This window comes from Serinus canaria, chromosome 2, assembly GCF_022539315.1.
Source record: "Serinus canaria isolate serCan28SL12 chromosome 2, serCan2020, whole genome shotgun sequence".
Lineage (NCBI taxonomy): Eukaryota > Metazoa > Chordata > Aves > Passeriformes > Fringillidae > Serinus > Serinus canaria.
In genome coordinates this window covers 91,813,911-91,839,335 of record NC_066315.1, presented here as the reverse complement: position 1 = coordinate 91,839,335, position 25,425 = coordinate 91,813,911, and the positions used below count along the sequence as shown (strand labels likewise).

The 25,425-nt window shown below is 41.1% G+C and overlaps 1 protein-coding gene across 1 annotated transcript; it reads left to right on the top strand.

Moving 5' to 3' along the window:
• The first annotated feature begins 362 nt into the window (after positions 1-362).
• GLIPR2 (GLI pathogenesis related 2) lies at positions 363-25,425 on the top strand. The gene is made up of 5 exons (XM_030232449.2): positions 363-513; positions 12,393-12,501; positions 15,911-16,014; positions 22,849-22,926; positions 23,877-25,425. Exons 1-5 carry the CDS (start codon positions 501-503, stop codon positions 24,035-24,037), a joined length of 465 nt encoding a protein of 154 aa, XP_030088309.1. The 5' UTR covers positions 363-500; the 3' UTR covers positions 24,038-25,425.

Genomic DNA, 25,425 nt, shown 5'->3' with positions numbered 1-25,425 from the left:
CGTACAGCAGGTGGGTAAAACTTCAACAGCATTTAGCTGTATGAGTTAGCCCCATGGGCTATGCCCACTGTGGTAGCAGATCTATTTGTCAGCAGAATTTCTTCTCACAGCCTACTCTTATCAGAAGACAGATGCGATTACTAAGCTAAAATGGTATGTGAAAACATATGGTGTTTTGGAGCTGCTTGGTTACTGTGGAGGATAAATAGCTCCTGACCCTAACCAGGATCTTTTCATGAAAAAAGAGCGGTGTCCCTATGCCTTATAAAGGCATGGGCAGGCTTATTCCAGCGCTCAAGAAGGGGCGGTAGCGGGTTCGTGCTGCTGAGTTGTGTTTTTTTTTTTTTCCTTCCAGCAGCGGTCGCAGGAAGAAGTTGAGCTGAAACTGCGAATACTTCATCCCGGCGCTTAGCGGCAAAACTCAGTCAAGAGAGGAGGAAGCAGGTGAAATTAAAAAAAAAAAAAAAAAAAAAAAAACCAAAAAAGAAACCCACTTGGTCATGGGGAAATCAGGTGAGCAAATGCCTTCGTGCAGTTGGCTGTGTGTTCGCACAAAGTCCGTGCCTGGTTTTATGCTTGGAAAGTGTTAAAACGTTCAGCGGCTTTCCTCGGAGAAGGCTGCTTTCATTTGTGCATGGTACAACCTGGGAGGAGCTTTCTCTCTGACAAAGGGTTGGATTGAAAAAAAAAAGAAAAGCGACCCCCCCTCCTCAGCCTGCACGGTGTAGAGGTAGTTGTATTTCATATACAACTTTTTAAAATTTGTATTTTGTAACTTAACGTACTTTTGCTTTGCTGTAAAAAAATGACTATGAATCCTGTAGCTTTAAAGTTATTTTGTGACTTGCTGTCTGACAAAACTTATTAGCCTTGCAGATAAGCTGCAGGATGCTTCCATGGGGGGTAAGCTTTATCACCATTCCTGTCGGAAGGATTTAGATGTAAGATCTGGTTACTATTTAACTGCGGACAGACTTGCTCAGCTCTAAAGTCTCTCCCCAGCTGTGCACATATTCTTTAAGCCTTTTCCTGCTGCTGCTGCCTGTGCTGTTGGTTCTTTCCTCACTGCTGCTGGCTGTCTGTGTGCCCTGCTCAGTTTGGGCTGGAGAGACTTCTCCAAAGCTTCCAAGGAGCCAAAGACCTTCAGAAGGGAGTGCTCAGTGCCCCGGGTTTTCTCCACCTTTGTCCTGTTAAAGTCATGAGTAAAAAGCTGTCCTGGATTTCTGAAACAGCTGTGAAACTGGATGGGACTTTTTGTTCTTGTTCTTAAGGCATTGTTTCTGTGACAAATCAGAGCCTGGTGGTATGTTTGTCTGTCCTGTGTGTGAACAGTGCGTATGGGGACATGCTCAGCAAAACCTAGTACTCGATTAACTCAAAACTATAGGAAACTTAAGGAAAATCTTTGTGTGAGTAACACTATAAAGGGCCTCAGCATGGGTGTATTGGGGTTTGGTTTTTTTTTTTTTTTTCATTTTTCTTTATTTTTAAAGATTAACTTGCTAGATGAGATCAGAGCTGTCTGCAAATAGAGAGAGGGCTTATAGTATGACACCCAGTCCAGACAAACCACCTGCTTTTTTTTTGGCAAAGTCCAGCTGCCAGTGGGTGGGTTTGGCCTCATATCCTGACAGCTAGATTGGGATAAATAACCCTATAACAATTTAAATAAGCATAGTTGCTGTGAAGTATCAAGCTCAGCACTTCCCATGCTAAGAAGTACAAACACCAAATCAGTGTAGTGCCTCTACATTACGTCAGCAAAGCACATTGGGCAAAAGAAGTAGAGATACTCTACTGTGCATCTCACAATCCATAAAGGAATAAAAATCTCCTTTTGTTTTAATGCATGAAAATTGCCAAAACAGTCATAAGGCAATTACCATCTTCATTTTTTTTCCCCCTGCACACTGATTGCTGTGCATTAGTTGATTTTTACAAACTTAGGAACAATGGCAGACCAGAAACTCCCTTTGCCAAGGCTTGGGTAATATTTGCATCCTTATGTGGTTATATAAATAGAACTTGAGATCTAGGTACATGTTAAGAATGTTTCCTAACTGCTTGTGTCATGCAAACCAATGTTAAACTAGGTCCAGGTTATTGTCTTTGAGCTGTGTGCAATATTTTTAGATGAATCATAAAACTGAGATCCTGTCCTGACAATTGGTTTATTGACTAAATCCCGTCTGCCCTTTCTAGTTCACTGAAGTCTTCAAATTCCTGTCTGAGATCATTCAGTGTAGTTTGCCTTTGAATGGGGAGAGCAGCTGTTTTACAGAGTATTGCTTCCTCTGTGCTTTGTGTGAAATACAAAATGTGTTCCTACTCTAGTGCTCTTAAGGTGTGATGCAGACAAATTTCTCTGTACTAAGGTACATGAACATGTAACAGGTTGCATGACAGATCTGTTTGACCTCAGAATAGATTCCTTGCTCCTCTCCTCAGTCAGAAAGGTTCAGGCAGAGGTTACCTGAAGGTTTAATTTAAGGATTCTCTAGTTCAAGACAAGTGGGGGCACTACTTCAATATAAATGAGCCGTTTCTTTAACCTCTTGGTTTTGGTAAATCTGTCTTGAGGTCTAAGTATCCCCACTCAAAGAAAACCTGCTATTGGAAATCTCAGCTCTTCAGTAAAAACTCTCCAATAATGTTGTATTACTAGTTGTTAGATTATATTTGAAGCAATGTTCATTCCAAGTGTCAGAGCTAGAGACTTAACATTGCTGTGTTTCATTGGATAGAGCTGAGTGTTGAAACCATCGGCACCTCTGACTCAGCTTTCTTCCCTGAAAGCTGCAGGCTGATGAAACCAAATTTATACTGAAACTTCCTTGTCAGGGTTAGAAAATGCCTCCCGTGGTCATAACTCCTGCAAATACTTAAGCCAAACACGGAGACCTCCCCCCTCTACCCTCCCCCAGGTCTTCCCTTTTCAGACACTATTTGGATTTAGTGGGCGGTGCAGGCAACCGTCCCCACAGATCCCAGAGAGCTCTAAGAAGACAGGGATAATATTTCTGCAGGAAAGGAGGGGATGGGGAGCTGGCTGGTCTTGGCTGCCCTGTTGCTGCGACTGCCGTGCTGGCAAGGCTCTGACCCCCGCTGCAGCTGTGCGCGGCCCGAGGCGGGGTCCTGCTGGCAGCCCTCGCCCCACGGGGGATATCCATCCCTGCCAGCAGCTGCAGGCGATGCTCAGGAAAGCAGCTGGCTGCGAGCTCCACTCCTCCGCTCTGGAGCACGTGGATTTCTGCTGAGCAGTGGGAGTCTCTGAATAGGCTGGGATGGTAGGAAAGGCTGCTTAAAGTCTCATTTCTCCTACTTCCCCCCGGGTTCAACCTCGTGGGGGAAGGGTGCTTGCCCCGCTTGCTCCCTACAGGGGAATAGCCTTCTTTATTCTGGCAAGTGTATGCAGACGGTGTCAAGGTCAGGCTCAGTAAATACTGTAATCATTTTACAGAATTTGGGGTTTTTTTAGAGTTTGGTTTAAATTTTCTGCTGTTTTCCCTTTTTTCCCCCTCTTCTGCAAATGTGGGCGGGACTCCAGAGAAAGGGCTGGGAGTTACCCACTGCTTTGCATGTTGAGTCAGTACAAAAGAAAAAAAAAAAAAAAGAGTACAAAAAACCAGAGAAGGGCTTTTGAGAGAAGGAAAAGAGACAGGAACCAGACTCAATGCAGTTTTCTGTGCTTGTTTTAATCTCATTTGGAAGCATGTGCTGGTTTTTAACTCTTAAGATGCATCTTCAGAGTACAGTAAAAAGGACTATTGTGTTTTCTACAGAACGAGCTACATCTTCAGCTGAAATGCTGACTTGTATTTGAGTATCCTGGTAAGAGACAGCCATGGCAGGTCATGACAAAAATACAAGCATACTGGACAAGTGACCTGTTTGCTTTCTGAGAAATCAGATACTCCCAAGCTGCGAAAATGAGAGTTATGCTGGCTGGTTTTACAGGACTGGTGGGGATAGGGAAGATGGATTGTTCTGGGCTGCTAGAAACTGAGATTTTGCATTTGGTAACACTGGGACATTTGCAGAACTTACCAACACAAGTTACTGTCTTTTTCTTTACACCAGAACTGAACTGGAGGTGTGGTGGGAAAATGACTTTTCAAAACCAAAGATAATTCAATTCTTAGTCCCACATCTCCAGTTGTGTGTAGAAGACATTGATTGCTGGTTCAAGTTCAATAAGTAGCAGAGAAAAAAAAGTCTTCCTGGATTGTGTTGGGCCCAGAATACTTTGGCAGTATTCTGTGCCCAATTTTTACCTGTCTGTTGAAGCATCAGGGTTTTGGTGGAGGAGGAGAATGCAGCAGCCACCCAATGCAACAGTGGTTGCTCCTGTTAGATTATACCCTTAGCTCCTTGTGTTCAAGGCAGATAAATACTGAAACAAGTGGGAAGAGCTCAGGAAGAGTAAGATAGAATGTGAAAGTCTGTAGTAACTGAGATACATACCAAGGCTTCCCATGCTATTGTGCTGTACATTAAAAAAAAAAAAATGAGCATGAAGAAAGTTTTTATTACTGGAAACATGCAAATTCTGCATTTTCTGTCTGTACAGTTCGTAGTGTCTGTCTTGCCTGGGTTTGAATTTTCTTCTGTTGATGTTCTATGTTCAGGAACAAAAAGTATGAGAAAACAAGTATTTTGATTTTAACTGTTTTGTTGTTTTATTGATCTCAACAGGCCAGAAGGCTATGTCAGATCTCTCATTCTGTAGTGGCTGTGCTGTTCTCTGAAAGATAAGTTGGAGCCTATCTCTGTTGTGTTTTTACAGGCAGATCTAGGCAAGTTCTGCCCATTCTGTGAAGGTCTGAACAGCAGCCAGAGCTGGGCTGGGTGGCCCTGCAGAGGGGGAGGAGGTGAGGCTGTGCGGGTGCCCAATCTCTCTGGTGCAGAGCTGGCTCCCATACAAGTAGGTGTGAGGAGGTGGTAGGAATCTGGGGTGTAGGAAGACAATATGGGCCTGTTTAGGTCACTGTAAACATTTAATGTATCCCTGGAAATGTTCAAGGTCAGGCCAGATGAAGCTCTAAGCAACAGAGTGTAGTTGAAGGTGTCTCTGCTCATTGCTGGAAGATTGGACTAGATGATCTTCAAAGGTCCCTTTCAATCCAAATGGTTCTATTATTCTTTGATTCTATTAAATAAATGCCTTTTAAAAAGATTTTGAATTGTGAGAACTGAAGTTTAACCTGTTGAGCAGAGGGATGAAAAACAGGTGGTGTAATTGACTGTAAATGTGAGTAAGGAAAGATTTCTGTGCCTCCCTGCCTGACTTTAGGTACTGGATAGGTGAGTTCACACACATCAGTGATCAGAAGAAATGTGCATGGCCATATTTCCATGCCTCAGGGAGGTGCATAAGTAAACATACTTTAAGCATTGCCACAGCTATCTTGGATGTCCTTGGCAGAAAAGCAAGGTGGGAGGATATTTGAGCTGATGAGATAAAAACTAGATCAGGTATGCTTACCCCAAACCATGATCTATCATGATCATACATGAATGGTAGAGGTGTGAAATGCAGGAGCATATCCCAGAAAACATGGAATTGTTCTATCTCACTTTGATTCTTGTTTGCAGAATTCTTCACTTTCCAAAGACTTTGGTTGGCACCACACAGCCAGCAGTGCTATGTAAAATGAGCTTGGCACTGGGTAAAGACAAGGTTGTGTCTGTTGCTGTCCATCTACAAAGCATAAGAATATGCAGCATCCAAAATATGAATAGAAAAAACTATTCCATTTAAATTCAATTACTTCTGTACAATTACTCAAAACAACTTATTTCTGTTGTTAGTCATTAATAAATATAGTTGTGCCTTATTTTCTTCAATAAATTTCTGTAATTATAAACTTTAGGCAGATACAGCATTGGGGAGAGAAGAGATGGAGAAGATTAGATGAATTACTTCTGCATAGTGTGATTCTAACACATGCAGGTCACTTGTGGCTTTGTGTTTGGAAGTGCATGTGTCCTAGGAATTCTGTGGCAGTTGGATTTAAAAATAGAGGTCTTTCTGATGGGAGAGTCTCCTTAGCTTTTTTAAAAGGGATAGCAGCATACACATTAGCTGCCTAGAAATGTTGTCTCTGTGTGTCATGAATACAATGTTCAGGTGTCCTTCCTGGCAGAACAGTAATAAAAACAACACTTTTGATTTTCTTTCATTGAAAACCAGGACTGGCTGCTCTGGAAATGATGAGCAGTCAGTTCCAACCTTATGTCACTCCATAGAAGTGACTGCTGGCTGTTTTGATTGTTGGTCAGTTTGGAGGAGATGGGCTACAAGCCAAGGACTTCTCCTCACACCCTTGCCTCCAGTGGAAGTGAAAAGTTGCTTCTGTCAGTGCTCAAGACCTCAAGACTGCTGATTAGTGCTGCTTGTTTTGTAAATGCCTGTAGAAGGCTCTGCTGCCTCTCAGAGCTGTGCAGCCTCCAGTTTACCAGGTGTTCCTTTTTAATCAGGGCAGTCAATTGCCTTACTGTTTATAAAAGGCCTTAAGTGAGGAAGTAATCAGCATTGTCTATTATAGCAAGAATAGGATTTTCAATCAAATAGTGACATGACTAATGTCATTGAAACATTTTTGCATTGACAGCTTCTTGTTCTCAGGCCACATGCCCCAAATTGTGTGTGGGGGAAAAGAGTGTGTTACATTGTGTGACATAGGTAATGCAAGGTTATTAAGTAGCCAGTTTGCTGTAGAGCAAGCCTAGATGCTAAAGTGAGTGGGGTCCTTGTCCATCAGATGCAGTTAACTCAGACATCTCACTGTTGTTCTGATGCTCTCCCCAGTGATAAGCAAGTGTGTGAGCAAATTCAGGCAAAACTGGATGCTGAGAAACATCACATAAACTCCTTCTTGAAGAAGGATCTCCTGAGCTGAAGAGAAAGCTATTTTGAGCAGCAAACATAGGAACTTTCCAGGAAACTACTCCCATTTAAACTAGTATCTAATTATAGCTCCCAATTCCTTTCACTTTCATCAGCAGTACTTTCTCTTCTAACTTTTTGGTAAGGTTACAGGATAATTCCAGTTGGAAGGGAAATAATGTACCAACAATTATGATATCTCTCATAAATGCTTATTATATAGGATGGAGACCTTGCCCCTGTATTGAATTCTTGATTGTGTAAAAGGAGACAAGGAAACCCCACCCAGGATACTTTCTAAACATAGAATTATTAAATATTTTATTTCCTCCAGGATTTATACATGGTTTCATTTCTTCTGTATATTTCCAAGCAATCAGCCAGTTATGTTAAAGAAAAAGGGAGTTTAACACTGGGGGAGATCAGTTTTTATGGCTGGAAATGATTAATGAATTGGAGTGTCAGATCCATTTTCCCAGATGGCATCAAGCATTAAGGGCCAGTCTTGGAAGATGTTACAGTCCCAAATGGGGGGCAAGAAAGTGCAGTTAAATACGTGGAGAAAGAAGCATGGAACATTCATTCCCTGTGTTGCTGCAAACCCAGCCAACATGAGGCCACCCTGAAGCATTTGTGGCTTCAAACCAAAGTGCTGAGTCAAAGTGCAGTGGAACATAGACAGTCTTCTTAACATTTCTCATATCAGTTAGACATCCATCACTTCTCCATAGAAGGAATGCTATTCTCACAGTGGGAAAGATTCAGCTAGGGATGGTTTCCAGAGAGTTACATTTCAAATGTGGATAAAGATTGATAATAAATGTCAGTTCTCTTAAAAGAGTCTAGATGCAAATGTTATCTTTAGAAGCTGGGATCTCTTTTACTCGAGAATTTTGTTTGTTTCCAGCTGGTGAATATGCTTTGAGAAGTTTGTCACAATAGAAGTATCAGTTACCTGGGACAGTAACAAAGGACTTTTTGATGTAATTACTTTACAGTTTCCTAAACATTCTAATTATTTTTTCCCACCAACCTGTTGGGCATACTAAAAACTGTATTTGCTGCATTCTTATTCCATAACCTGCTTCTGCTTCCAGGGTAGAGTAGAGCAGTTCTGCAGAATCAAGGGAGATGGAAGGGATTTCAGTTTTAAAACAGAGCTTTCAGCTCAGTGTTTAAAGGATTACTTAATTACCTTTCATGTATTTTCTATCTGCTTTGCATCTGTCTTCTCCATCTATTCTGGCACTTGGCTTCAATTGTGGTTTAGAAATGGTTTTCTCCAATGAAACCTCTCCAAATTATGCACTGCTCTCTCAATCTCCTCTCTCCCTTCCCATGGGTGGCTGGAGAGGAGAATTGGAGAAACAAAAAGTAAAGACTTGTTGAGATAAGAACAATTTACTGGAAACAGCAATGAGAAACAATTTACTGGAAACAGAAAGAAAACCAAGTATCAGCCACAGTATTAATAGAAAAATGTACAAGACAGGTGAGTGATTCATATGCAAATGCTCACAACCACTGGGAGCCTAAAATAGCTGATTGTGCCACACTACCTTGACATGGAAGAGACCCCTTCTCCCATTCCTGGAAAATCATGAGAGCTGGTAGAGTATAATCTCCAGGTCCTTGCTGTGCTCCCTCCTGGCTACTCCAAAAATTAGCCCTGGCCTGGCTGGAAGCAAGATTGTTTCTTTCTGCCCGGGTTCTGGTCCTGAAAGAGTAACATGGAAGTAACATGCAGTGTTCTGTTAATAGAAGAGCAAATTTCTAGGTATTTATTTTTGGGGGGAAATTGAAAAGTGGGGTCATTATCGCACCTCTTATCATTTGCCTCTAATGCACACATTGGGTGAAGAGTTTGAGGCCTCTGTCATGGTTCAAAGAGAGATTGAGACAGATTATGTAGGATTCTGAATGAGATTTGTTTCATGGTAACATAGGGCAATCTGAGTGGAAGAAACTGTTGAAGGTCCTCTAATACAACCCCCAGAGCTGGTATATCTTCAACTACATCAGGTTGCTCAGAGACCCATCCAACCTGACCTTGAATGTTTCCAGGGATGGGTTATTCACCACCTCTCCGGGCAGCCTGTGCCAGTGTTCCAGCACCCTCATCATAACAAATTTCTTCCATACATCTAGCCTGAATCTACTTTATTTTATTTTATGTCCATTACCTATCACTACAGGCCCTAATAAATTATCTGCCTCTGTCTTTATTATAAACTCCCTTTAAGCAGAGGCCACAATAAGGTCTCCCCAAAGCTTTGTCTTCTCTAGACTGAACAGTCCCAACTCTCTCTTGTTGATAGCTTGATATGTTAGTTATTTGAAGGCTAAATAGAAAAACTTAGTATTTATGGAAAGTAAAACATTACCAGTGAAAATTAATCCATAAACAACAGGACAAAAATCACTAAGAAACAATACCTAGGGCTCATTTTTTGAGTCACCAGGGTGGATACTTAGGCATAAAAATATATGCTTGTTTGCTAGTTGTGTGTGTGCCTGCTATAATGTTGTGTGTCCTGAGTGCTGAGGTAAAGGCTACCCCACAGCATTTCTGGTGTGTAGAAATTTGGTGCTTTATGGAACAATTCACTGCTATCACCTTGTGGCTCCTCAAGAGCAGTGGAGGAGGCACAGTTGACAGCTGCAAAGGTGATGCAGGACAGCTCGTGTTGTGGAACACATGTTCAGGTAACTCATCTCTGTTTTGGTGCCCAAACTAAAGTAGAAATGGCAGGAGAAGACAGCTCTAACAAGAGGCTGTATGCATTCAGGCATGAAGAGCTCTTCATGCAAGAAAGACTGAGTAGATTGTCACTGCTCAGAGACAGTAAGAATAAAGAAATAGAATTCTCTGAAAAACAAATGTGATGGGAAAAGGCAACCTAGATTCCTCTGCCTATTCTTCCCTGTCACACAAAGCTGATCAATGAACCTGGAAGTCCAAGAGCATAGCAGCTGTAAAGTATGCTCTGTACCACATCATAGCCTAGAAATTCATCGTCACATGCTGCCATTATCTTAGCCAATATTCCAGAAGAATAGGAAATAGAGGCAAATAATTGAATATTGGGGAGCAAGCAACTGTATCTAATACCTTCAGTTGTTTTACTTAGTAAAGTGTGTAATGATTCATGACCAAACTTAACTCTCTGGCAATAGAAAATAATTTTTTCTAGCAGCTTAAGCAGCTTACATGAAGGGAAAGAAGTACATCTCCACAGCTGTTTGGGAAGCTGTTCCCGTTTGGGTGGGAGCCTGAAAACTCCCATTAACTCTCACTTTTAATGCCTGGCTTCTCTGTGTATGGAACACTGGTAAAATGGAAAAACTTAACATGTACTCTGAAACAAATCTGAAATATATCTGGCACTTGGGCGTCCCTCTCCACACATCATCAGGCACGGGAAAAGCTGTACAGAGGGAGGTGGTTAGCACATGAGCTTGAGTCACAGAAGATAAGCATTTCTATAGCAGCCACCTTTGAGGGAAAGGGAGGATGGAGGTTCTCCAGGGACAGCATAGCAGTGCCTGCTGCAGCTAGAAGGAACTCAGTTTTGTCCATGACTTGTTACTCTATGTAAGTCAGAAAGTTAGTACAGAGCTACATTATGCAGTATTTCTGCTAATCTATGGACTGAGCACTGACAAAATCTTTATTTCAGTTGATTTTTTTATTTTTTAATTAGAATTTCAATTTGATGTTGTCATTGAGAGCATATTATTTGGATAGAAACTTCCATACCTGCGGGTCAGATTGTTTATCTACTATTTCAGTGCTGAGTGGGTGAGATATTAAGTCTAGGTGATAACAGGTACAAGTTTAGTATAGACTTAAGAGACAAAAAAGTAGTCTGGAGTATGTGATGCAACTTTCAAAGCTGTGTTTTTCAATGTCTTTAATTTATAGGCTGTCTTAACATTTCCTTGCTGGAAGCTTGGACCCCCTGCAGCAGGGAAGGGGCTGAATTTGATGTAGGCTTGCTTTCCTCAGTGACTTCTGATACATGCTGTAGAAATTGGCTACCTCTGCAACAGAGCAGATGAGAGGTTTAGGACTCTGACCTGATAGAATCAGTCAGCTGTGAGCAATGGTAATAAGATTGATGGGACAGGTTCATTAGCAAAGAGGAGTTTGTGTGCTTGAATACCAGAATGGAGGTGCCTGCTTTCCTGATGATGTGCAGCTTGTGTTACACAAAATTGAGGGAGAACTGAAGAGGAGGAAGGTGGTGGGCAGATGTCACATTGTTCAAGAGGGCTGCTATGTTATACCAACAAACTCATAACACGCTTTCAGGCTCACTTTTTTGGTATGGAGAATATATTATATATATGGCCACAATGACACTTTGATCAGGAAAGAGTTAACCCAACTTCAGACTGTGTTCATAAGATTTCAGGCACTGCATGAAACTGTAATGGCTTTCTTATGTGCATTGGACACTGAGATTATTTTAGGCTGCTATATTATCCCAGTGCTATTGAGGAACTGGAGAGAACTCCAAGAGTAGCCTAAAGCATGAGAGTGAGCTGGGTAATCACCTTAGGAAGAAGTTCTGAGAGCAGTGTGTGCAAACTTACAGCTCTATTGTGGGGAAAGTGCATCATTACAAACAGCAGAAGAGGATAATGCTAATACAGCAGAGAATGATTGATTGATTTTAGTTGTCAGGATCAAGTAGTGAGAGGAAGTTGAGAAATCTTAGGTTAATAACAGGAAACTCTTTTTAGTCATAGGATCTGTTTGGGTTTCCAAAGTGTCTTACAAGGAAAGTGATGGTAGTCATGCTAACTGAGATATTCAGGAATGAAGCTGATGAATCATTAATAAATATTAAAACCCATGCCACAGTAGTTGTTTCTTTCCTTACCACTTGCTGTTTGTGAACATTTATTTGACTTGACAAATAAAGGTGCATTTTGAGATTTCTATGAATTCATACTATAAAATTATTTAGAAGACTGGTGCATGTTTCCAAGTACTTGCAGAGATCTAAACATTTTAGTATCTTCATTCTCTTTAGGTGCTACCCTGACTAATACAGACAATTCTTACTTAGAGAGACAATCATTTACATTTTTAATATATCTCCTTGAAGGACTTATTTGTTGCTTTCTCTGAGATTGGAATGGTGATGCAGTGCGCTGATAGCTTAAAATGAAAGTCAGTCAAACTGATTTTGGTTTTAAACTGACAAACTGATTGACTAACCTTAAATCACCTTGCTGTTGAGGAAAGCAGTAATGATCACAGTTTTCTTCAGCCTTTGGTGAGTCTGTAGATTCCCAATGGGAGTGTCTGTTAGAGTTCGTTTCTAAATGGAAGTCAGTGGTTCCTTTCATCCTGATGCCAGGTAATGAGGGTGGTACCCTTGTGTTCTTCTGTCCAGCCTGCACCAGGGCTTGGGTTCAGAGTATGCTTTTTCTGTCTTCACTAGTGTCTGTATTTGACATATCTTTCCATTTTTTTTAAATTTGATTTCAGCTTCCAAACAATTTGCTGAAGAAGTCTTGAAAGTACACAATGACTACAGGAAGAAACATGGAGTCCCTCCATTAAAACTCTGCAAGAAGTTAAACAGAGGAGCCCAACAGTGAGTTTAGTCCTTTCTTTTCTCTAATGAGATTTGTGACACTTTTATCTGTTAAAGTTTGCCTGTGTTTACTGCAAAGGCATGTGCATTTTGCATTTTGACATGCTTATAACCAGTGAAGACTTACTGAGTAGAAAGTGAGGGACTTTACTCTTTCATCCTCTCTTTTTCCATCACATAGCAGGAGCTTGTCACATGGACACATGTGGTCACAACTGTACAAATCGTTCTTGGAGCCTTTTTCAGATGTGGACTACATCTGTCTGCACTGCTAGGTGTCCTCTGCAGAGGGCAGTTGTCTGAAACATGCTTCACCACCTCTTCTGTCAGATGAGAGATTGTCATCTGCAGGAGATCTACTCCTGCTGAATTAGTAAGAAAAGAACTTTTTCATGGTAAGAAGCGGTGACTGGTCTAAGATCAGTGGAATCAGGAGGAAGTAATTTCAGATTAACTTATCTAACTCCCAGCCTCAAAAATAAAAGTATTATATGTTCTCTGTTCTGTCAGGAAGGAAACATCTTGCCTTTGCTCCAGTGTTGAAGACTGCACTACTTCTCAGCCTAACATACAGTGAATCCATCTCCCTGCTCTTTGACTTGAGTCTTCCTTACAGATATTTGAGTCCAATACTGCTTGTCCTCTTTACTGCAGCTATGATAACCATATTCATTCCCTTCTCTTTACAGCAATATTTTTCAAAAAGTAGATTTAAAAATATTCAATTTTTTTTAATGATGATCCTCACAGTACGAAGGAGACAACTGAAGGAGTAAATGCTGATTAAACTATTCAGAAGAGAAATTACACTAAATGGTGGGCAGTTTGATTCCTACTCTAGACATAAGATCTCCTCCCATTAGCCTTCTACCATAACCATGCAGATTTCTCTATGCTAGGTGATTGGGAGACAGAGGTGCTGTAGTCTTTCCAGAACCTGATTTATTGTCCCAGCATGATGGGACACAGATGTCACACAGATGAACTGGCTTCTGAGTCCTAGATTTCTCCCAGGTATTGTGCTGTACAACACACCATGTAAATGGCGTGTGGACATGACCTGCAGAAAGAAAAATCTTGGTTTTTTTGTTTTGTTTTTTTTTTCTTTTGTTTTTTTGTTTTTTAATTTCTTCTTGAGACACCATTATAACTGGATACAGTATTCCTAAAATGTGGAATGCTAGTGACTCATTCACCAGCCTTGTAATCTGCTGGGACTTTCCTTCTGTTCATCTAAGGCCTTTCTTTTCTTTCTGTTTTTCATGCTCACAGTGAGAGAGGGATTTCATTGACTTGTCAATAGCACTTGTTGGGTCTCAGAAGTGCTACACTCAGTTTGAACAAGTTGGCTTGTATGAATAGTTCAGATTATTCTATCAAATATTCATTGCTCTGCATTTATCTCTAAGTGTCCTGTTGCCCTTGCTGGGTATTTTTAGATCCTTCAGAAATTCCTCACAGCCCTCTTTGGTCTCAGCTGATGCCCTGCTGCAATGAACAACAACAGGAAACCTCTCTTTGCTTGAGGTCTGTAACTTGTAAGAATTAAAAGACATGTTTAGAGACTGGTAAAACTGGCTGACAGCAAGAACAAGAAATGTTTTGGTCAGGATAAAATACATGAAATTTAAAAAATCTCATATTTTTCAAGACAGATTTTGTATATTCTAAAATTAAAATTAGAACTTCACCTTTTCTTTGGGTATATCCTATATAGATATACCTTTGTTGGTTTGTATTTGAGTGCTTTTCTCCCTGAGTGCTTTTCTGTGCTTCTCTACCTGTGTTGAAAATGGTGTTTCCTACTATTTTCAGGTCCAGTTATTGTGACAGGTGAACTGACTATTGGATCCCTGCTTTAACATGAGATGAGTCAGCCTCAGCAGGTGTCTGTTTATCTCTGACTGTAATGAAGCATAGGGTGATGATCTCAGATGAAAATCTCATGCTTTCAACTGCCTGAGCTGTAGTGGATTAATCACCTTTTCTCTCAAATCCCGGGGAGCTTCATCCATCTGCAATGTGTACTTAGTCTCAGTCCTGCCTCTAACTTGGGATATGAGGATCCTGAGGAGAATTACAGAACTGTAGAGATAGAATCTAAAGATCCTCTAGTCCAGGATCTAGCAAACTGGCAACTGACAAGTTTTCATTATTTCTACATTAATGGATGTAGCTAATTACTCTTCTTTTTGTTTTGGTGGGAGGATTAGGGCAGAAGGAAATTAGAACCTAATGACTGCAGTTCTAGCTTGGGTCAAAATGTTCAGCTGGACAAAATTCATGTCTCTGGCAGATGCCAGTAATTCATGATTAGGGAAGGAGTAGGAGGACAAAACAAATGTGATCCTTCCCCCATTATCTTCTTCTGGAAATTACAGATTTATCCTGGAAATTACCATTTTCCTAAGCAGTAAGTTGTATCCTCATTTATTTGTTGCTGTTGTTTAATATGCTGTGAAGATTCCTCCCCACATCCATACACTGTGAATTTGCCTCTCTCTTTTTCACTCACATGTGCTTTGATACCTGCATTGTCCTGTGGCAATGACTTCTGCTTCACAGTGTGGAAGAAGAGCTTTGTCTCACTTGAATTTCAAATCTATGACCTGCTGACTCTGTGTTGCCATTATAAGAAATAACAAATGGTCTTTGCAATTTCCCTATCTCTGTACTGAAGCCTTTCTAATGTTGAATAAACAGAGTAATTGCTTTACCCATGATGTTCTTCTTAACCCTATTGTTCCAAGAAAATAAAATACATCCCACATTCACGCACATGTCAAATTCTATAGAAGCAGTGCTGCTTATCCCTGTGCTGGTTTACACAGTTGTTGCCTCAGAGTCTCCATGTGATCCCCTTCTCTTCCATCTTGTTGCCTGGTACATTGTTCTTTTTTTGCATTTAACTTTTTTTCTTTCATTTGTAAATGTAGGGGGTTTATGCTTGCTTTGACTGAATTCCCACCTCTGTTTTTTTTTTCCAGTCTCACTGAGAACATTTAATTTACTCCTGTGAGGGACCTAGAAATGCCAAGAGGTGGCACCTGTAGCAATTGCTGTAGGTACTCCCTTTCCACCTGCAGCTGTGGCTAAGGATGGCCGTTGGATTTCCAGGTGCTAGTTAAAATGTGGTGCAAGGGGCTCTGCCCTTTGATTTCTCCTAGGTCCTTCTCAGAATTTATACAGAAGCTCATGAAAGAGAGGGAAAATGTGTTTTTCCTTTGCCTAACTCAGGGATCTATGTAAACTTAAAGCATCTCTGGCTTCAGGGCTTTGCAACTTGACTTAAACCCATCCTCTTCCAGCACAATTCCTTCCTTGCATATTCTTCTCTTCTTCCTGCTCCTCCTCCTTTCAGCTCATTGCAGCTGTGGTCCCTGACTCAATGTGTGGATTCCTTTGCTAGGTATGCAGAAGAACTGGCTACCACGAGGGTCCTCAAGCACAGCTCTGAGTCTGCTAATGGGAAGTGTGGAGAAAACCTAGCATGGGCATCCTATGACCAATCAGGTGAGCTCTCTTCTCTCGTTGTCTCACAGACACCTGATAAATACCTTATCTCAAGTACTTTGGGCTGCATCTGGTAGCAAGAGTGCTGAAGTTTCCTCTACTTCAAAAATGTATCCAGCATAGCCCATCCCAGGCTCCCTGGGCACAGGCTGGTGGTTTGCAGTTGCCTGAGTGTCCAGAGAGCAAGAAGCATATGTGGGCACAGAGGGAATAAGGGACTGTGGTGGTGTGTTGTGTCCCTTTGGAGGCAGGACTTGGCAGCTACACTGCTCCCCATGTCCATGCTGTGGAGCTGTCTTAAGTGGTACTTGTGTGTCCATGCAGGAGAGAAGGAAGTGCCCCCTACTTCACCTTTATCCTTAGTTTGTCCCGGCCAAAGAGAGGTCTGCCCACAGCCCAGCTGTGGTGAGGGAAGTGGAAAAATATCTCTTGCACACTGCACAGCAGTTCCTGTTTGTGGGGACAAGAGCAGGGGACTGGACACCAAAGTGACAGTGGCTAATGTCCTTCCACTAATATCTTCCAATCTGTCAACTTTAAGCCCTTTTCATGATTACATTTTTGAAGACTGTTTTACTCCATGTATTTTCTGACTGTAAATGTAATTTGTAACTGAGAGCCTTTGGTTTGGGTGCCCCAGGAGCTGAATTTTGGTCAGGCTGACAGCCTGCAGTGAGCCCTGAGCTGCAGAGAGATTCAGCAGGCTCTTCCCTCCTGCCTCCTTCCAGTCAGCAGGGCTCATGTCTCAGCCTGCCTGGACAGCAGGTGGGATGTATTAAAAGTGACCACTTGCTTTCTTTATTCCAATCTAGCCCTGGAATTTCCAGCACAGCCCCAAAGAAACAGAAGCTAGTTCGCTAGACTGGAGGCTCTGTTTGAAGGACCTGGAAATTTTAGTGAGTCTTAGTCCCAGGGATGCTGTCTGGTTCCTCTTCATGTGCCAACTTTAGTCCCAATTTTCCTGTTGAAAAAGAAACCCATGTTGGAAAAATACAATTTGATCTGCTCGTATTTGGCCTTCTGTCCTTTGCAAGGGTGTGAGGAAAGGATTGGGAGCAGCATGGGAAAACACAGATGTATGGCAGAGTTTGCATAGTGGCTATGACTCACTGAGCTTAGCTCTTTCTTGTTTGTGTTACTGGCCTGTGCTCCTTCCCTTGAGGTTAAAGCCACAGAATTCCCTTTTAGGGAGCTGGAAACATAACACACAAATCCTTCTACATAATGTCTGTTTGTCTTTTCTCTGGATGCAGCCTGTTTTCTTCAATGCACAGTTTCCATACATAACTTTCCAGTTTTGAGAAGTTTTGCTGGTTTTTATCCACAGGATTAAATACCATGTTGAGAAAATTAAGCTACATCCTCTTTTGTTCTGTGAAACATTTCTACTTTTCCAGTGCAACAGGATGACTCAAAGTACCAGAATGAGAAAGCTAGTTCTTCAAAGGAAGTTATTTTCTCATCTAGGCTTAGTCTTCAGCTCTGTGGAGTTGGTTCATTCTTCCTCTTTTTCTCATATAGTTCCCTCTGGATAGTTAATTTGTACCCTGCTCAATGAGGCAGAAATTTGGATTAAGACATCCATTCAGGGGCTTAACAAAGGCAGGCAGTGTCTTCTGGTTTCTTTCCCAGATAAAGGAAGACTCAATAAACCTCTAGAACACTTGGTATTCTCTCTCAAAAAGTGATGCTGTTGTTTATTTTGGCTCTTGCTGAGTTCTGTAATAACGCCAGAAGATGCATTTCTTGTTTCAGGGAAGGCTTAAGCTTTCAACTATAAAGCCCTCTAATATGACTCCTCTCCTGGTACAAGAATACCTTGAATTCTATTCAGGATTTTAGAGTTACATAGCCTAAAGCTGTTGCTAGAAATATGTTTATCCCTGTAATCTAAGAAAGAGTTGACAGCTGTTTCCTCCCTCCAGTCCTGCAGGAACTGCTCTGTGGCAGACTTTTCTTTGTCTGTGTTCAAATAAGTGAGCTGTCATCTGCCTCTAACGCAGAGACCTCAGCCTGCCTTGGCAGCTGTGCTATGTCAGGCTTCTCAGGATGCCTCATCTCATTTCTCGTGTGTTGGGGGGCTGAAGGCAAGCACTGGATGTCTGAATTCTGTTTGGGATGGCTGGTGTGGCTGAGAAGGACCTGCCCTGTTGCTGGTGGAAGCACTATGGTTTATGAACTCAAGAGAGTTTGTAAGAGAAATCCAGTCAGCTATCCCCCAAATCTTGGGAGAAATCTGGGTCTCCCAAGGTGGGACTAGTGTGCAGAACAGCACAAGCACTGTCTGTCCAAGCCCTGGAGGAGTGTGCTCTGACTGAAGGCCTGCCTTGATGTATCTCTTGCTAACACCAGGCTCATACAGTAGTGTTAAATAAAGTAAAATAAAGTAAGGACCTGCATGAGGGATGTTGAAAGCAGAGAATTACTTCCAAAAGCCATTGGTATGACTTTAGTCTAGGTAGATGTTTTATTTTGAAGGCAGTGTTAAATCCACCCTCTTTCCCCTCAGAGTGGTGGAAGGAATGTTGTGAAAACTTAGTTTTTAAGTAGATCACCAAGGTGCTGCCCATTTGCAGAGAAATATGGTCTGAGTGATTCTATTAGAATGTTTTTGGCAACTTAGTGGGATTACTTGAGGATTTAAGCTTTCTTTGGTATGAGGAGAAACAGTAAGGCTGGGCCCAGAGAAGTTAAATGTTGAGGGGAGCTGAATACAGGAATAGGGTTGCCACAGCATTGCGTTCCCAATGGTGAGACTGGGAGTGTGTCCAGTCTTTCACAGGCTGGGAATGTGTTTCCAGCCTTACACAAACACACATATACCATGGACATGTGTTTATGTGCAGAGCAGCACAAACAGATGCAGTCAGCATCAAAATGAACAGCACCAGTGGCCTCTTCCTCTTTCCTTTTTCAGCTGATTCCAATATATGTTCCAATAGATGTTACTGGAGTGTATATAAGTAAATTAATGTAGTATATAAAAATAAAAGTATCTATTTATCAGTAAATCATTTAAAAGTAGATATAATATTTATTGTATAGTGTTAAATTACATATGTTTATATACGTATATAATAGAAATAGAATTCCAGTGTGGATCCCAGCAGTAACTGAGCTCAGACACTCAGCCTGCCCAGTAGCTCTCACTGGACATACCAGATCTCACCAGCAGCTTGCACCTGGACATACCAATTCCTGAGGCTGCAGTTCCACTCCAGTCACCAGCACAGTGCGTCTCGCACACACAGGTCCCTGACTGCTGACCAGAACCCACCCTACAATGGCCATACACCTCTGCAGCTCCCCCAGAGCACTTCACCTGCTCACCACCTGGTCCCTCTCATGCTTTGCTGGTGCTCCAGTTGCTGGCACCACAGATACCGAGGTCCTGCAGCCCTTGGTCTGGTACCAGATGTTGGCACTCGCGCCCTCAACATCCACACAGAATGGAGCTCCTCACCCGGGAGAATAGCTAAAAATGACATTTAATGAGACAACAGCACAGCTGATGAGATGCAGAGCATGGCCAGGTCACTGCTTACATGCAGTGGCCCCTTGATAACAAGGGGGACATTATTTAGACTCTTGAGGCACAGTCAGTGTGGCCACGTTACAAGCATGTTGCTTGTGTAAGTAAAATCAAATCACTGTGCTGGTTCTGGTCCTAGTCTTGGGCAAAAGTGCCCTTGGACATTAGTTCAAGGATTGTTGCACCAAGTTTCACCTGAGGAAGATTGTCCGTCATGACTGAAGCTCATTAGAGTGAGATTCAGACTTCTGAAATGAACATCTGGTAAGCCTAGCTGAGCAGGTCATCAGTGAGCTGTCTCTCACTGGGACAAGGGTGGAGTCACTGTGTTTCCATAGTGAAAGTGTTGAAACTCTGAGTATAGTTTACAGCAGTGTGAAGAGGAAGGGTGATAAAAAAGCCCAGCAGAATATTTATTGATCAGTTCCACAAGCAGAACAACAGAAGAGAAGCTGCAGCTCTGAGTGCAGGGCAGATCCATGTGCTTCTTGAGAGGAGTAAACGTTCATTTCTGCTCTGATCAGGAATGAAGAATGTGAGCAATTTCTTTTTTGTGTATTTTTCCCTCTGACTGAAAAACATTTTGAACAGCAACAAACTTCCTTTGTTTGGGGGGAACTTTGGGAGCAGGGGGAGCTGTTTTCAACAAAACATCGAAAAGCAATCAAAACAGACTCTAAATATTACTTCATAATTTATTCCATAATACATTTAAATGGAAGTAACGTGGTCAGTTTTCTGGACCAGTAAGTCTGAGGATGCAAGTTGCTGCTAAAGCAGGTAGGCTCAGTGCACTCCTGACCCTTGTGCTGTTTTCTCTCTGGAAGCCTAGAGGTCGCTGGGTTCAAAACAGGGGTTTTTCCTTGGTCCTCTGTGTGCCAGCTGTCACTTTCAACACTGGTTTGGCTTGTGTCCCACCAGGGCACTGTTTACTGCTCCAGAAAGGGCAAAGAATCAGAAGAAAAGTATTTCAGAGGAAAGAGAGACTGTTTAATCACTAGGTACCTACCTGTCTTCTCAGCTGGTAATAGCTTCCACATTGGATTCCCCCTCACTTCCTGTGCCATGTGACAGATACCATTCTTTCCCTTCACTTATAGGACACTTCTTTACCATGATTTCAAGGAAGAGTTTGTCAAAAGTTGCCTAGTCCTTTGGTGACCTTCTCTTTTGCTGGAAAAAAGTCAGTCTTTATTTTGTTGCATGAGCCCATGACTCTTTTAATTCAAGGATGATGACAGCAATGCTATATAATGAAAACTTGCTCCTGCATGTGAAAAATGGAGAATAGTGATCAGCTTCTTGGCTTTAACTGCCTGGCCTCAGTCAGTTGGAAGCTTTCATCCTTGAAATCTGGGAATTAACACATGATACACTGTGCTGTCCAACTATGCTCATTGTCTTTCAGGTACAGGATTGAGGCAGTCTTACCTGATGCCACTGCTAACTCCCTTGAATTAAAGCAAGCAATTTTTCAAATGATAGTATTCTTTAAATTAAAAGAAAATTAATTATGAAGAGATATTGTGTTTGTAAAAACTTCCATGTGCCCTGCAATACTTGCATTATGGAGATTTTAAGTTCTGTCACGTGCAGCCTAGGTACACTTCTCAGAGCTACAGTAAGAAGAGTGGGGGTGACTTTCTCTTGAAATACTGTTTATACTATATCCCACTGATACATTAACAGAGGGAATAAAAAGCTGGCAGTAGTGAGAATGCAGTCCTACATCTGCTAAGTGCTTTCTTATGTAGCATAGTCACTTCCACACTAGTACACATAGAATACATGGGCTTCATAAAGCCTGATATGTCAGCAGTCACCTTCTGTACTTCTGTTACGCCCAGCTTACCACAAACCCATCTAAATCCTTCATAGATATGAAATCTAGAGTGGGACAGGATGATCTGATTGGTTTGTTGTGTGGTTTTTTACTATGTGCTTTTTCTTTTTCCCTTGTATTGCATAAAGGTCACTATTTGCACTTTCTTTTTTAGTCTTGATTTTAGCCCTAGTGTGAGTAAGAAATGAACAAATATGTGTTACATACTTCAGCCATAATACAGGTCTACTGGGTTTGTTTTTCTGGTGCAAGGAGAGCAGGAAAAGAAGAAACCAATTGTTATTCCTGAAACTTTTACTTTGGAAGGCAAGAGATCTTTTTTTTACCTTTTTATGCAGGAAAAAATATTTATTCTGCTAAGCACTATTCCTAACGACCAGTGTGGCATATAAGTTCATAATACTTCAAGTTCATAAACCTCTCTAAACATAGCATTTCATTGAATATTTGCTTATCAGCTAGGGCTCTGACAACCAGCTTGACAGACTAACAGCATCATCCTTTTAGCTGACTTCAGTCATAACAAACTGAAGTTTAAAGAAGTTGACACAGTGTCTTGACTTCCAGAAGTGCACAAGTTTAAGGCTTTTTGCTGCAAAATAGCAAAGCATGACTCATTGCTCTTCTGCAGCCAACAGTCCACCAGGGACCAACATTCTTCATGAAGTCAGGCTTAACAGCTTTGGCAGCTTGCTTTGAAATCTCCTGGCCTTGTGTGGATGATACATCCTGGAATGCTAAGGAGAAATTTAATTATTGAGGTTGCTCAGGGAAAAACCTGACCCCTCTCATCCCCCCAGTGTTTGGCACAAGAATTTCCTAACAACCAGTAATGGAAAACAAGTAACATTTGATGTTTGTCTGCACTGCTGCAGATTTGGGTCTGAGCTACAACCCTGGCTGTAGTCATGGTCCTCATACAGCTGTTGCCAGGGAAAACCCTGGATGGGATGAGACAATGCTGGACACACAGGCTTCCACACAGAAACAGCTCCTAAGTATGAATGTTTGAGGTTTCTGTAGTACCCCAGATTATAGTGCCTCAAAATGGGCCTTCACAATGGCTTCAGTGCTAGGTAGAAACCACTAAAAATAAATGCACTCAGAAATCAGAAATATTCAATGCTGGTGAGAACATGGGAAACTAAAAAGACATCAGAAATTTAATTTTTCTTTGGTTTACCTGGAGCTGGAAGAGGTAAACATCCACAGGTGCAGCCTTTTGCTTAGAAAACCTGGCACACTTGGGCATTTTCAAACACATTTCAAGAGGAAGAAGAAGCTGCTGAGAGCTGTATGTATAAGCCTGATGACAGGAGCACTTATCCAAGATGAGGTAGATGTGTCTTCATTACCTTCCAAGCTGAAAGTTACAGAAGATCTTACTGGTCAGGCTGTAAGTGAGCTACACTTTTGTGTTTATGTCATGATTCTGCAGCACATTTCTTTTGTCTTTCAGGAAAAGATGTGGCTGACAGATGGTACAGTGAAATAAAAAATTACAGCTTTCAAAACCCAGGGTTTTCTTCCAGGACAGGTAAGTTCAGACTGGGAACTGTCTCTTCAAAAATGAAACTTCTACTATTATGCTAAAAACTGACAAAAGTGTAAAAAAACCCTGAGAAATTAGAAAATAAGCAAAATTTGTAGGGCTTTTTTAGTACTGCTTTTTTCCTCCGACTTCAAAGTTTTGAGCAGGCAACTTATTTTTAAGGCAAAATAATTTGTAAGAAATACTAAATTGGAACCTCATAGGAGTCTTACTAAACGTACTGTGTTGTTGTTTACATTGACCTGTGACTTCTGCTGAATTATATCAATCCACTCACAGAGATCACTCCAGCTAAAATTTGGAGACTGGGAATAGGTTGTTGGCTGCATATTAACAATCAAGTGCAAAATGAATGTGAGAATGTTGTTCCTCAAATAATGCTCAAGCAAGAGAGGTACCTGACCTTGTTTCAGATTAAGAAAATGACACTTTTCTCCCTGACTTTGGGATTTGCCTATGCATAGTGGGAACAACAATGTGGGGGTGGCTATTAAACTAGGCAGAAGAAGCCACAAAAACAGTGGGGTTGTTGCATGTGCAAACACATGGGGGAGTACAAGGCAGTTAAAGCAGATGAATAATAGTCACTCCCAGAACTGCTGTTCACACTGCAGGGAGTACAGGCTGTGATGTCTTTGTCAAATTTTACATCAGATACTTACCAAACTACTTCTTCCACAACTCTCCTGCTACATGTTCTTATTTGGATACAGGACATGGAAATGGAAATAGTAGCATGAAAACAAATCAGGTTAGGGGTTTTCAAGACAAAATGCTAGAGGCAGGGTTCCTTTTCATGTCCTTAGCTTGTTCTCATGTTACACAAAGAAGCAGCTGTGTATTGTTCTTTTTTCCCCCAGCACCTCACATGTTACAGGAAATGTTACAGATTTAGTATCTGAAGGGAATGTTTATGTTTCTCTCTCTTTCTTCAGGTCACTTTACAGCAATGGTTTGGAAGAACACAAAAAAGATGGGAGTTGGAAAGGCATCTGCTAGTGATGGCTCAACGTTTGTGGTGGCTAGATATGATCCAGCTGGAAATGTAGTAAATCCGGGCTATTATGAAGAAAATGTTCTTCCTCCAAGAAAATAACTGTATTTTTTAAGGTAGTCTTATTGCTTAATGACAGGTGAACCTGGATTTGGACCTAACAGTGTTGAAATGAAGCCCAATTCAATGAAATCTGTTTGATACTTCTGTTCACATCTCAGTGTGGAGGAAGCAATTAAATTTTGCTTGAGTCAACCTGCACATCAGGCCCCTGCTGTTTCTGAGGGGACCTCAGTTTATTTGAGGATGAACTATAAGCAGCATTTCTGAAGGATAAGATGGGTAAAATTTTTTTTTAATTGTTTGCATGAACTCTGTCAGCCTGTGAGTAAACACATGTTGGATGTCTCTTTTTTTTTTCAACAAACAAATGTATAGCTTTCTTTAAACTGAAGATACCAGCTTGTAATTATATTTTGTACTCCCAGCTGTCCAATACTTTTTAACAACTGTACCTTAGTTGCTCTGTCTTTACCTCCTGCTGTTGTGGGACCTACTCTCTGCAGATGGAACACATGCAAATCTTCCTGTATGAAAGGTACGTGTGTAAAATGTAGTGGAATTCAGACCTGTGTTTTTATTAAGAGGATCTCTCAGAACACTAAAAGGCTGCTGGCAAAACTGTGCCCATCAAGCTGTAACTAATGCATGATCAAAAAATAACCCTAAAATTTTTTAATCCCATTTTAGATGCTGTTATGTAAAATATGTTTGAGATGGGTATATTTTAAGTTCAAAGTGCATCCTACAATTTACAGTATGTACCTTGTATTATAATAAAATTGTTTATTTCCATTGCAGAAAAATAAGATTCTACTTTTTTGATATTTATGCACAAAAAAGTTTCTTTGGTGGTGTACTTTGGATTTTATTTCTCAGTAACTTATTTTTAAGGAATATCTTTAAAGGTGTCATGCTGTACAGGCAATAACATTCCCAAATCATCTCATCTCCATTAATAATGTAACAGTAGGGGTATTCACGTTGTCATAATTAAGAGATGTTTCCTCTCAATTCATATTATTCAATAATAGTACTATTTCCCGTGCTGGATTGATGCCTTGAAAACAATGAAGATTTAATTTCCTGAAGAACAACCCAAGCAAAAATTCTGAGGACATTCTTTTCTCTGATTAAATGTGGATTGGGCCATTTTGGCCAGGTTCATATACTCTGCTTCAGTTTGGGGGTTTGTTTTCTTTGTAAAAATTTCTCTTGACTTTTGCTGGGATTCTATGTGCCATAATCTGGTTCATGGACAGTGCCATTACAGAAATACTTATTTTTGTTTACACAGTTGTAATAAACTGCACTCTTCTGGCTTGATTATATGTCACTGTGGTGCTGTTTGTTACAATTTTTTTGGTGTAACCAAGAATTTGACACATATCATGAACAACTGAAAAATAAATATTTTTGAATATGAACTA

What these genes read in the sequence shown, in the direction of transcription:
- GLIPR2 (XM_030232449.2), top strand. An exon ending in GGCATCCTATGACCAATCAG is followed by an intron (nt 16,015 to 22,848) that starts GTGAGCTCTCTT and finishes TTTGTCTTTCAG; the next exon opens with GAAAAGATGTGGCTGACAGA. An exon ending in AGGGTTTTCTTCCAGGACAG is followed by an intron (nt 22,927 to 23,876) that starts GTAAGTTCAGAC and finishes CTCTTTCTTCAG; the next exon opens with GTCACTTTACAGCAATGGTT.